At 43.0% G+C, this 13810-nt stretch overlaps 1 protein-coding gene across 1 annotated transcript; it reads left to right on the top strand.

The window, feature by feature from the left end:
- Positions 1–163: 163 nt before the first annotated feature.
- On the top strand, positions 164–12387 carry LOC139576162 (low-density lipoprotein receptor-like). The gene is made up of 18 exons (XM_071401911.1): positions 164–438; positions 5331–5456; positions 5581–5703; positions 5881–6258; positions 6394–6516; positions 6613–6735; positions 6903–7022; positions 7390–7515; positions 7642–7813; positions 7970–8197; positions 8311–8429; positions 8548–8687; positions 8823–8964; positions 9244–9387; positions 9502–9750; positions 9891–9965; positions 10091–10254; positions 10404–12387. Exons 1-18 carry the CDS (start codon positions 381–383, stop codon positions 10434–10436), a joined length of 2643 nt encoding a protein of 880 aa, XP_071258012.1. The 5' UTR covers positions 164–380; the 3' UTR covers positions 10437–12387.
- The last annotated feature ends 1423 nt before the right edge of the window (positions 12388–13810 follow it).

Genomic DNA, 13810 nt, shown 5'->3' with positions numbered 1-13810 from the left:
AATGAACTCAAGGGTTAAACAGTAGTAAAATAGAGCGTCTGAAGACACGCCTTTCGATAAAGAGGCTCTGTATTCCAGAGATCACACCACTCCAAACCCCGCCCTATGCTTCTTGGGCTCCTCCCGTTCCAACCCACTCCTGGACCACATTGAAATTGCTCTGATGTTGCCAAACATGATTACACTGTCAGGAGCATCCTTGTCTAACCTCTCGTCCCAAGCGCATCTGAATCCAGAACATAAGAGCAGAGGAACTGAATAGCTTGGAAGCAGTGACTTTAGAATAAAACAATCGTTTTAACATTGTTATAGCTGTATCATAATAACTTATTGACAGTCAGAGTAAAGTGTAAATCATTTTAACAATTTGGCTGCAGGCTATGGAGCGGCTGCTGTGCGTGCTGTTGGTGTTCCTGGCTTGCTGTGTTGTCCAAACAAGTACGTATCTTTATTCTAACATAGGTCTACTCTAGTGTATCGTAAACTTCGGAATAATTACCCATTAATTTGGTTTATTTGTTATTTGTTCCATTAATGCATAGTGGTAAAGTAAGTATATTTTTAAACACAGCCTACCTTCTTGGTAAATATTATGTCTATCGTAAATGGCAGTTATCAATCGATTTGAAATGTTTAAATAGCCCACTCTTGGACATCGCCTGACGCATCACGACGGGGGAGGGGGCTAGTTATTTGTAGAATGTAGGTCAAATTTGTGTTGCATCTTGAAGAAGCTGCGATAGTGTGCAACACAAATTGTTTCTTATTATGATCAGAACACAATGCGTAGGCGAGTATTTATTTTGTCATTGCACTCGTATTTACCTTTAGATACATTTACATGATCTATTTTTACCGGCATTTGTTTGAATGATCTACGTTCACAGCCTCTGATTTGTTGTTGGCCATGAGATTCCGTGGCCAATCAGATTTAAGAATGTGCAACAAGACGTTTCCGAAAGCTTGTTGTGGAATTGGAGCCGGGCGAGGCTAAAGGATGTTTGCATTGTAGTGCACCAGGGGAAGAGTGGCAGTTTACAGTTTTGCACTATTGTGCAATACTTTTTTGTGCAAGACAATTATTTTGTTAGTAGGCTATTGTTATTTTAAAGCTATAATCCTTCATTGCTACATCCATGTCAGGATTTATGAATTAAATGGATACTACGGGATTTTGCCAATGAGGCCATTTACTTACCAAGAGTCAGATGAACTCGTGGATACCATGTGGCCAGTATGATGGACGTTTGAGGTAGTTTAGCGAGCCAATGCTAACTAGCATTAGCGCAATGACTATCTACCTAATTATATATACACCCATTGATTATATATTTTTTTAACTAGACAAGTAATTTAAGAACAGATTTTTATTTACAATAACGGCCTACCCTGGCCAAACCCAGACGATGCAGGGCCAATTATGAGACTCCCAATCATGGCCAGCTGTGATGCAGCCTGGATTCGAACCAGGGACTGTAGTGATGCCTCTAGTACTGAGATGCAGTGCCTTAGACCGCTGTGTCACTTATACATACCTAATGAGCTTAGTCCAGCTGTTGAATCCCATCAGAACCCAAAATATAAGCTTTTTTCCCTCCAATGTTTGTAAACAATATAGGCAAAATAAAAAATAAAAACCTGCATAGTCTCAAAACATGGTTCAAATTATAATGTTGATATCATGGATGGTCAGTCCTTACATCCATAGTCTGGCTGTGTCTATGAATTTGAGAGAGGTTACATTTCTTCAGGCCCATCCCTCAGCTTTTTACCAAAACAGGCGGGGTGTTGCTTTATTGTTTCAACTGCTCATTCTAGCTTTAAAGTGCAAAAATCTTCCAAATTCAGGTACAGCAGATTACAAGTGAGTTATTGTATAATTAGGCTACATAGCAAGGCTGCAATAGACTATATGTGTTCTCATCAACTGATGTAATAACCAGTCACATTGCAATCTAGATTCTCTGTTGTTCACTCGTGTTTTTGACCCTTTCATGATGTATTGATGGCCCTATGGCATCATTGTGGTGGGCCACCTTGAGAATTAAAGGAATCCCTCTTGCCCACCTCCACAAAGCAGGACTTTTGTGTATTTCTCTTGAGGCAACATTCCAACATATTGGTTCAACACCATCTGCCCTGTATGCAATAACATCCAGTGTTAGTGTTGGGGCCAGTATTTTTATTTCACCTTTATTTAACCAGGTAGGCTAGTTGAGAACAAGTTCTCATTTACAACTGCGACCTGGCCAAGATAAAGCATAGCAGTGTGAACAGACAACAACACAGAGTTACACATGGAGTAAACAATAAACGGTTTTATCATTAGTATGGAAATGTTTGGGGAAAAGTGCCAGGAATGTGTTGGAACTGACTCTCACACTCCTATCCATTGACACAACAGAGTTGTGTTGTTGTGAGAGCATCAGCAGTCTGAAACAGTTTGTGCTCATTGTCCATTGTCTTATCAGGAGGAGTGGACATCCCTCATATTGCGCAATTTGTAACGTGTAGATATATCGAGAATGTGACATCGAATGGGAGACTCACACTGGGAACTTGATTCAAACTCTTTGCAAATAATCAGAAAGAATACCGTTTTTGCCTTGACATTTTCTGAGGGCCTAAATGGAGAATGCTGAGCGATAAATAAAAGTAGTTGCAGAATGACATGCTCCATCTCAAAAAAGAGCTGTTCCATCACCTATTTAGAAAGTGGTACTGATTAACTGTAAGCCTGTGCAAATCCCTTTATCATGCTATCTGTGAACCATGTCCATGCCTTCTAAGTGTCATATTAAGAGATTTTTACTTTTATTAGCCAGCTTCAACAGCTCATCAAACAGTGGGCAGAGCTGTTTACTCTCCTCCAGCTTGTCCTGATAGGGTACGGAAGATCAATTAAACACACCACACATCAGAGGACAGACAAACAAGTATGCCACGTTACATTTCTCCCCAAGGTTAATCAGTAAACCTTGTCAGTCCGAGCCTTTGATGGACTGAACTTTAAGCCTAACCAAATGTTATTGAAGGCAGGGTATTCGCCTGCATCTGACCATCATTTCTCTCTGGGAATGAGGACAGGTGGATATGATAAAAAGAGAGAGAGACTTTGATAGCCTTTAATTAGAGTTTGCAGGTATTAAGTCAATATACTCACCTGGCCCTAGAGGGTCATATTGTGTTTATTGTGTGAGTTACTAGAACCCAAACTGTTTTCCAAGGGATGGCAGTGTGAAATGTGATCACATCTGGGTATTCTTTTATGTTCTCTCTAAGTTGTGTGGGTATTCATTCACGTGTTGTTCTGCTCTTATTTTGTGGCTTGTCTTGTTCACTCACGAGTGAACTCTATAGATAAGACAACCAGGTAAGATAAGATTAAAGTCACTAATGATAAAACCTTTAAAGAAAGGGAATGCACATGGAAGAGGGTCCCATCAATACAGCCGCCCATAGTACACTTTTACATGGGGACAGCTGGGTCCAGAACTGGGATAGCAGTAACCTGTTTAGCTGTGGAGACATGGTGAATGAGGACATTGACTTCTCATGTTCATACTGTTTGTTCACAGAGAAATATCTGTACTAGATTGCCCCATTTAATTTCCATCCACTTTCCCAGATCTGCTGTTGACATTTACATTTAAGTCATTTAGCAGACGCTCTTATCCAGAGCGACTTACAAATTGTTTTTTTGTTGAACATCTGTTGAATAGTACGGAACAAAAAGCAACAGAACTGCGCTGTCACAGTTTATGACCAAAATATCTCAGTAAAGAAAATGTAGGCCAAACTATGGGCCTTCCTCCAATGAGCATAAATTGTTAAATCTTTCCAAATTCCCTAGTAGGTATTATTGTTCCTGAAACTGAAACCGTTGGTGAGAAACTAAAGGTTCACCTCACCCAGGAACTGTCCTGTTTTGAAAATCCATCCCCAGTGGTCAGTAAAAAGAGTATCTGGCCCACTATTGTCTCTACTGTTATTATCATGCAAACCTTCCTCTTGACCCAATCAGCTACCAGTGGTGTGATTCAAGCTCCTCCCTCTGGTCAAGCTCCTCCCTCTGGCTCCTATCAGAAACAGGTGTCCATCCAGTGTTTTGAGGCCTAAGTGCAGGATAAGGAATTCCCAGTGGCATCTGGACACTGCTGTGAGTCATCTCTGCGGCCAGGGGCACTGATGTACAGTACAGTGTCTTAATTGGTTCTTCCAGTTCACTAACTAGGGTGATTTAGATAGGGGGTTGGGTGGAGAGCTGTAGGAGGTCTAGAATGTCTTTGTTTGATGGATGAAGAGCATTCAGAACTGCATGGAGGAAAATTAAGATGTTAAAGAGAACATAACAGCAGCCAGCACTGTATGTCTACGATCTCTTTTCATTTGTCCTCAGTCATCACCACCCAATTACTGACAAAAATCTACATTCTCCACTACCAATGGCAGGTGTAAACGTTAGTGTGTGAGTGTGTGTGCATGTGTATGTGTATGTGTGCATGTGTCAGTGTGTTTGAGTTGTAGATTCTCCACATTCCTCCTCTATAGGCAGGTTGGAATTTGCATGTTTATGTGTCTGTACATGTATATGTGTGTATGTTGAGGGAGAGGGTCATAATGGGCCTCTCCCACCCATCCCCCTGCCTCTTTGTTGATGTGTTACCAGCATCCCTGCCATAGCCCACTGAACAGCCATCCCCTCCCCCACTCACTGTCACATATGACTGAAAGCTGGGAAATGAGACCCACCAGATGCAACCTGCTCTGGCACTTTTGTTTTAACTCTATACATTCTGATTTATGGTCTGCTCAAGTATTTGCCTCAGATAACATCCACAGAGTTACAGAAAACAGACAATGTTTCCTTTTCCTGTGGTTTATTGTGATGTCTGGATACAGGTGTTCAAATAATGTGTAGTGTTCTTGACTGACCTGACAGTATGTAGATGATAAAGCAGAGAAATACCACTGGTTGTCCTATCTTGCTAAGGCTTTGCAGTGCCATGGGCTTGGCTTGCCACGCGACCCCTCTCGGAAAGCATCTGATTTGTGTACTTTGCCAGGAGTACCAGTACCAGATCAATGTGCAGCTATATACAGTGTCCTCTCGGGAAAGCGTCTGGTTTGTGTGCTTCCCAGAAATAAATAGAACAGCAATTGATTTCATTCATAAGAAATGTATTGTCCCACTATACAATGTATCTGGGGTTGTAAATGTTAGTCAGTTAAATGCTCCTTAAAGCCCATTTTGATTTTGAGATTTTGTTGTTCACCAGAATGAATAGTCATGGACTGACCGTGTGGGTACGTGTGTTTTCCCCTTATAGACGCAGAGACAGTATGCGGGATTAGGCAGTTCTTGTGTGGGAACGGGAAGTGCATTACGCTGAGATGGGTGTGTGACGAAACAGATGATTGTGGAGATGGAACTGACGAGCTCCCCGGAACCTGCTGTGAGTAACACATACCGCCGTAGCTAATAGGAATACAATAGAGGATTGAACCACACTTCTAGTTCAACATCTTTTTCAGTTTCAGTCACTGATGGTTGTTCTCTCTTTTCGGTTGCACCTGTAGCGGCCAGAACATGCAGAACCACAGAGTTTAGCTGTGGTGGACGTCTGAACCAGTGTGTTCCCAGTACCTGGCTCTGTGACGGCAAAGCAGACTGTGAAAATGGAGCTGATGAGGAGAGCTGTGGTGAGTGGTCCTGTCTTCTCCACTCTCTATTGTACCCTTCTCCCCAACTTACCTCCCAACATTTCCCCTTCTTTCATCTACTCTCTCTTTTCCCTCTCAGTCCCATTCTTTCCTAACTGATATACGCCTGACAAATGAGGCTCCCCTCTAACACACACATCTCTGTTCCTCCCACAGCGCCCAAGCGCTGCACAGATAACAAATTCCGCTGCAGTAACGGCCAGTGTGTGTCAGCCTCTTTTGTGTGTGATGAGGAGTTGGACTGTGATGACGGGAGCGACGAGGCTTCCTGCCCACCCACCACCTGTAGCTCCACCTCCTTCCAGTGCAACAACTCTGTGTGTGTGCCGCGCCTATGGGCCTGCGACGGAGACGTTGACTGCTCGGATGGCTCCGATGAGTGGCCCCAGAACTGTGGGACGCGAGCCCCTGAGAGTGCCCCCAAGCCCTGCTCCCTTCGGGAGTTCCAATGTGGCAGCGGGGAGTGTATCCACGGCAGCTGGAAATGTGATGGAGGGTTCGACTGCCTGGATCGCTCTGACGAGACCAACTGTAGTGAGTACATTCCCTCTCTCATATTACCCTTTTATTACTTCTGTTAGCTATATTCGCTTTAATATTTTCTGTCTTTAATATGTAAATTGCATATGGATTTTTGACTGACCTCTCAATCTCTCCTTCTCTCCATAGGCCGCCTCACCTGCCGCCCCGATGATTTCCAATGCGGTGATGGCACCTGTATCCACGGCGGTCGCCAATGTAACCGCCAGTACGACTGCAGAGACTTGAGTGATGAAATAGGCTGTGTCAATGGTAGGCTCTTGCCCCACATAAAGCTACTACCCCTGTGACCTACTGGAATGGTAATACTACCTTTGTGTTATAGTCACACTCTCCTCTCCTCCACAGTGAGCCATTGCAAGGGTCCCACCAGGTTTAAGTGCCGTAGTGGGGAGTGCATCAGCATGGAGAAGGTGTGTGACAAGCAGCGTGACTGCAGGGACTGGTCAGATGAGCCTCTCAGAGAGTGTGGTGAGTATGAAGATGGAACATGTACATGTCTATGGTTAGCTTCTCACGTAAAATGAGTTGGATGGAAACCGTGGGAATGCTATCTAGCTGTGGTTGCTGAAAGAAAGAAGGAGTTGTGGACTGGTGTGTTGAACTGTCACTTTTCTCTCCTCTAACCCTCCCTGCAGATTCCAACGAGTGCCTGTACAACAATGGCGGCTGCTCACACATCTGCAATGACCTGAAGATCGGCTATGAGTGCCAATGCCCCACCGGCTACTACCTGACGGACAAGAAACACTGTGAAGGTTAAACTCCTTACCACTATAGCTGCATTTGTGTCCACAGAGCCCAAAAAGTTGGCTCAATCAGCAGCCCTATTGGATCTGATGTCCTTGCCAATGTGGACTTCAGACTGTACATCCTTTAGGCCTAGTGCCAGGCGATGTGCCCATTGATACCTTTGCCTTAGTTCAATCCTGTATGGCAGTGTAAAGCTGGTGATAGTGGGGTGAGAAGGTATCTGTCCTGACTGGACCACTTCCCTGTGGAGCCATGATGACCCAGTGCTGTTACTGTCACACCCCCTTCGTCTGACTCTACGCCACCGTTTACCTTCTCCAACACTGTGCCAGTTACACAGACGTCATATCTGTCCTGTACCTCTTCCCACAGATATCGATGAGTGTGCCAACCCAGACATCTGCAGCCAGATCTGTGTCAATCATATGGGCAGCTACAAGTGCGAGTGTGAGGAGGGCTACCAGGTCGACCCAGCCACAAAAGCCTGCAAGGCCATCGGTAAGTATTGGACCTAAGAAAGACTGAATGCTTACTTTGCTCATGTTTTGATCAAGTTTATTTTTATATTGTCATGGGTCATGCATTGCAGTTATTGGAACGATACTCTCTCGTCTGATCACACAGGCACTGTAGCCTATCTGTTCTTCACCAATCGCCATGAGGTGAGGAAGATGACATTGGACAAGAGTGAGTACACGCGTGTCATCCCCCGCCTGAAGAATGCAGTGGCTCTGGACATGAACATGGTTGCCAAGGAGATTTACTGGTCTGACCTCTCCCAGAAGAAGATCTACAGGTGAGCAAAGCTTCCATGTTATCTTTATCCATAGAGCCCTGTTGTAGGCCTATTGCTCCCAGTGATATTTTGATGAGGATGATGATTAGAATGATGATGATGATGGTATAATAAATATATTTTCTCTCTATTGTTCACCCTTCTCCTACAATCCAGCACCTCAATAGACTTGGCTGCAGACACAGCGCAACACAAAGTTGTGATTGACAGCGACATCGAAGCTCCGGAGGGCATCGCCTTTGACTGGGTCCACGGCAACATCTACTGGACCGACAGTATCCGCAGCAGCATCTCCGTGTCAACCGCCAACGGGAGCCGCCGCAAGACTCTCTTCCAGAATGACCTGGCCAAGCCCCGCGCTATTGTGGTCGACCCCCACAGCAAGTAGGTCCCACACTGGCTTCAGGAATGAGCATAATGACTGAAACATTGAGCCTACACAGGATATCTGTTGAATGATGACATGCTTCAATAAATGTGTTCTCCTGCCCTCGTAGCTTCATGTACTGGACTGACTGGGGAACTCCAGCCAAGATTGAGAAGGGAGGTCTGAACGGAGGGGACCGTGCTGCTCTGGTCACAGACGACATTGTGTGGCCCAATGGAATCACCCTTGGTGAGCACTTTCATAACTTCCTACCTTTGTGTGTGAGGGTGCGCATGCATAATTGTGTGTGTGTTTCTGCATGGTCACTCTGGTCTGACTAGTTTCTCTTGTCCTATCCCCTGGTCAGACCTGCTGAACCAGCGGCTGTACTGGGTGGACTCCAAGCTGCACACCCTCTCCAGTATCAACGTCCAGGGTGGTGGCCGAAGAACACTCATTATAGATGAACACAGGCTAGCCCATCCCCTAGGCATCACTGTGTTTGAGGTGAGTGCCAAAATTACAACTTTAACTTTTAAATGAGGCACTATGAAAATAAGTCTGAAAATAATCATATATATTTCATATGTTTATGCAGAGATTAGAAATGTTTAAATGGAATACTGTGTATTCTGTGTGTAGGAAAGAGTGTTTTGGACAGATGTCAGCAACAATGCCATTCTGAGTGCCAACCGTGTGACAGGCAGGGACATCAAGCCTGTGGCAGAGCACCTGGTATCCCCAGAGGACATTGTGTTGTACCACAACCTCAAACAGCCAACTGGTATGTATCAGGTCTCTCAGATTTTTAATCTTCCCATAGTTAGTTAGATCAGTAGTTTGTTTATGCAAGAGTAGCCATGGAGTTAGGCACCAATGGGTTTTTGCATGACGGTTGCACCTCAGGGATGCATTTTATTCAAAGTGCTATTTTTGTGTTTGGAGCCTCAGACTATTACAATTAAGTTGCAATGCTGCAGTAGCATAGCAATAGCAATGTGCTTTCTATTGAGACAAACCAGTACCCAGACTTAATCCCCTCCTCCCCTCTGCCCCACTCCAGGCAGGGACTGGTGCAAGGTGGCCAACGGAGGCTGTGAGTTCATGTGTCTGGCAGCCCCCCAGGTGGGCATACATTCCCCCAAGTACACCTGTGCATGCCCTGACAACATGCTGCTGGCCAAAGACATGAGGAAATGTGTACCAGGTATATATCTAGCTAGCACCCTCAGCCTCTCTATGTAGCATAACACAGAGGAAATATATGATCCCTTGCTTCCTGTATAATATCTAACCTAAGTGTTATCTGTATATTGACTAGCTGCACCAACACCTGCAGCTCCAGTCAAGCCCATTGTTCCCGCCGCCAACCCCCCACCGGCACCCGCCCACACCTCCCCTGCACCTCCAGCCCGCGCCACCACTAAGGCCCCCATCATCGCTACCACAGTTACGCCTGCGCCTCCCCGCACTACCAAGCCTGTGCCATGCAACTCCCAACCTGCCCAGCCAGATAGACCCAGGATCCCCCAGGCCCAGACTACCACAGTGCCTCAAGTCACCACTCAGGGTAAGCATGACTTAAATGTGTGCTCTCATTAAATGCAGGAGTTATCAGCAATGAATATTTTTAAAGATGAGACTTTCCTGGAACATCACACTTTGACATGGTGTATCATTGGTCTAAATCTGTCTTGTTTTTCCCTTCAGACATCCGCCATGAATTTGCTGCTATACCCACAGCCCCTTCAACCCCTGCAGCTTTATACACCGCGCTGCCTATAGGTAAGTTGCTTTAACATCACTGACTTAGACACACAGTTAGCATGATTATTACACACCAATGATGTTAAAACCCCACTTTAGCATCAACAAATCCCCTCTGACCTGTATGTCTCTGTGTCTCTCAGCCATTGTGTGTCTGGTGGCCTTTGGTGCCATGCTGGTGTGGAGGAACTACAGGCTGAAGAACACTAACACCATTCACTTTGAAAACCCAGTCTACCAGAAGACCACTGAAGAACAGGTGCACATATGCAGGAGCCACAGTTCAGACGGCTACTCCTACCCACCGGTAAGAGGTCAATCTGTCATACACAGTCAATCTCAATGTCACTTGGAGTATGCTAGTGTTTTTGTATTAGCAAATGTAGCCTATGGTATGTTGTACAGTAGCTGTAGTTCAGTGACCTAATGTATTACTCTTTGTTTCCTTCCCCTCAGAGACAGATTGTGAGTCTTGATGATGAGGCTTGACCGTAGTGCTGCCGTTCCCTGCCAACACAAACGCTTTAAGAGGAGAAAGCAGAGGAGTAAGAGAAACATTTTATATAACCTACCTGGACAATCTTATTTTAAAAATGTTACCTCACAACCTCAAAGACATAAGAAGGCAGAGAAAGTGTCATACCGCTGACCAAACCACTGTGTGCTCAAAGACAAATGGAAGCTCTGGAAAGAAAAGCAGGAAAAGGAGGAAGATTTCTCATTCATGTGTCTTTCTTGCCCATTTGTGCACAATCCAGAGCCATAAGAGACCATCAACTCATCTCCACCAAGCTTGAGTTTTATTGGCCCATTCTACACCATAGTATTTTTCTCAGAGACTATTTGTCTGAACTGTGAAATGTCTTACAAATAGAAGACTGTTTAGAAGTTGAACCCCATTATGAAAGAACAGTAATGTAATTGTAATATTTGAGTGTTTTGTGTTTGTGAAGAAGTGCCCTTGATATATGAGGTGACTGCAACTTTATTTAACACCACTTAGAATTGAGAAAAATCTCTCTTTCTTGTTACGTAGAATTCAGAAATTAGGTATTGTAAATAACGTAGGTATTTATTTTACTTATGTCCGAGACTGACAAAATGTTGAGAAATAATGAGCGGATCATATCTTTTACTATGTCTAGACTAATTTCTTTGTTCCTGAATTGTTTTAATATCAAAATCGGACTTAAACTAACACCTGAGCCACTTGTTGAAATGAAACCCTTTGATAGTGAATGTCGTCTTGAATTCTATACATGAGCCAATTTTACCTCTATAACATCATCAGACAGGGACAAAGTCAAATCATAGCTTTTTATACCAATCGTCCACATTGCCTCACTAGTGGAGCACTATCCAAATGGACGGTTAAACACACTGACACTTATACTGTATGTCTATGTGCCTTGGTAACACTATTGCTGTCAATTTCCCTAATATGGTGTTTAATTGCAAGCCAAGACAGTAGATTTAGGACAGTCTGTCTGAGATGTATCTTTCTCATTTTCTGCCTTGTCTAACTTTCTGTCATCCACTCCTTCTCAAGCTTCCTGTTCTTTCAGCCCAACTGTGTGAGAGCAGTATATAATTGTGTAATTCTTCTATGACAGAAAGCCTTAAAAAATTGGTTTACGGGACCATATGACCATAAGAGCCATGACTACACTCTTAGAAAAAATGGTTCTTGTGCTGTCCCCATAGCAGAACCCTTTGAAGAACCCTTTTTGGTTCCAGATAGAACCCTTTCCACAGAGGGTTATACATGGAATCCAAAAGGGATCTACCTGGAACCAAAAATGGTTCTACTATGGGGACAGCTGAACCATTTTAAAACCCTTTTTTCTAAGAGTGTAGCATATCATGTCTTCATTCAGGTTCAGAAACATAAGTTGCCTTTCAATGGTTTTCACAGAGTTGTTTACTGGAGAGAGATATTTATTTGACTAAGTAAAAACTGATTTTGACAGTTCTAGGTACTGGAATAGAAGCTGTCCAAGTGCATTATATATCATGCTGCTAACCTTTTAACCAGATGATTTATTCAAATACTAATGATAGTGCTGAGGTGGCTTTAGGCTACAATGTTTGACACCTCTTTCTCTGAGATCAGAGTGAAATTAATGTGTCTAACTGTTTACAATTAAATGTGTTTGACCTTGAGGATGTCACAGTGTTACAGGTATTAGACAGACCGAGAGTTTGGGTAATTACATATGGCCTAAGCCTAACAAAGACATTATTGTTGAGTCAGTGAAAGTGTTTGTTTATGTTTCTTTTTTTAATGTGGGGTTGGGGCTAAACATATTGTTTAATTCAATAGCCGTATGGCATAAATCCAGAAATTTGTGTTAACTAACATCAACAGTGCAGATCATGAATATGTAAATATTATGTTCATAATGTATTTGTAAATATTCATTAAAAAATTTGGCCATGATGTCCCCCAGTGTAGAATTTGTACACCGTTAAACATTTGATGTACATAAATAAATGCTTATATTTATTTTAGAATCATTACACTGTGATTGGTACTTCACGTATGCCTGAAGTTTTGGTCTGACAAGCCTTTTTGTGTTGTAAATGTGTCATACATACACAAAATACAGGTTACAAGTTAACTGTGTTAATTGTGTTTGCTGCCTTTGGTTTTCCAGAATTAATCAATATTGAGATGCTTTAGTAGTTTCAAAATAGTCACCTTTCACATAGATCTATTATACCTTATCATTCCATCAGATTTTTAGCACTAATTTGAGAATTAAATATTTCCAGAATTACATTTCTTTAACCTTTTAGATAATAAGGGCACTACCAATGGCCATTACATTAGCAGGATGACAGCCTGTTGAATAACACAAACGTTCTGTAATTCCTGACAGAAGCATGGAAGATATGATATATTTATTTATGAAATTGTATGATTGTAAATACACAAATCACACAGCTGTTTTATATTTCCGGACTATGTTGATTTATTGTGTTTAATTATATGGACTCAGACGACTGACCTTTAGTGTTTTTAACTAACTAACTATGGGAGTGTTTTTGTCTTAAATAAAGAAAAAGGAGCACTCTGTTTCTGCATAGATCTGATTATTTATTGACGGGACGTAGGCCTACTTTTTGTTCAAGCTGGGATGAAGTGTGTATGGGTACTTTCTTTCCATATGTAGAATGAAATATCTAATCTTCATGTCATATTGCCACAAGCTTTCTGGTCTACAAAGTCATAATGACACCAGTTTATGTCAAAGCTACTGCACAAGAACACATCAAGAGAACACTTTTCACAGCACACATCTCCAACTGAAACAATTTTGCAGATTGTGTGGCAGCCTTAAAAAACAGTGTCCAAGAATAACAGGATCAGCATCCAAGAAAGCAATGAGTTCTCAGGCTACATCGCTCACGTCAAACTGTCTATGTGTCCTGGCAGCAGGCTCCCTACTGTAGACAAAGTTCAAGGCTGTGAAGGGAGGATAAATGATGACATACCAAGAAAACACACACACACACACACACACACACACACACACACACACACACACACACACACACACACACACACACACACACACACACACACACACACACACACACCCACACCCGTACTTATGCATATACAGTAAATACATAAAAAACATACAAACACACATACATCTCCATTCCATTCAAGTTGTGACTCTGGCTGCCATTGTGGAAAATGAGGAGAATCCCCATCCTTATTAGACTGTCATGGGTGCTAACTGACATTGGACACTAGATTATCATGTTACAGTAGAACAATACTGCACACAATTAAAGATAAAGTAGATGCTGGGTTTGGATCACTGGCTGAACAATGTTAACCAGCTGTCAGT

Source organism: Salvelinus alpinus, chromosome 1 (genome assembly GCF_045679555.1).
Source record: "Salvelinus alpinus chromosome 1, SLU_Salpinus.1, whole genome shotgun sequence".
Taxonomy (NCBI): domain Eukaryota; kingdom Metazoa; phylum Chordata; class Actinopteri; order Salmoniformes; family Salmonidae; genus Salvelinus; species Salvelinus alpinus.
This window is presented reverse-complemented; position numbering and strand designations above follow the sequence as displayed.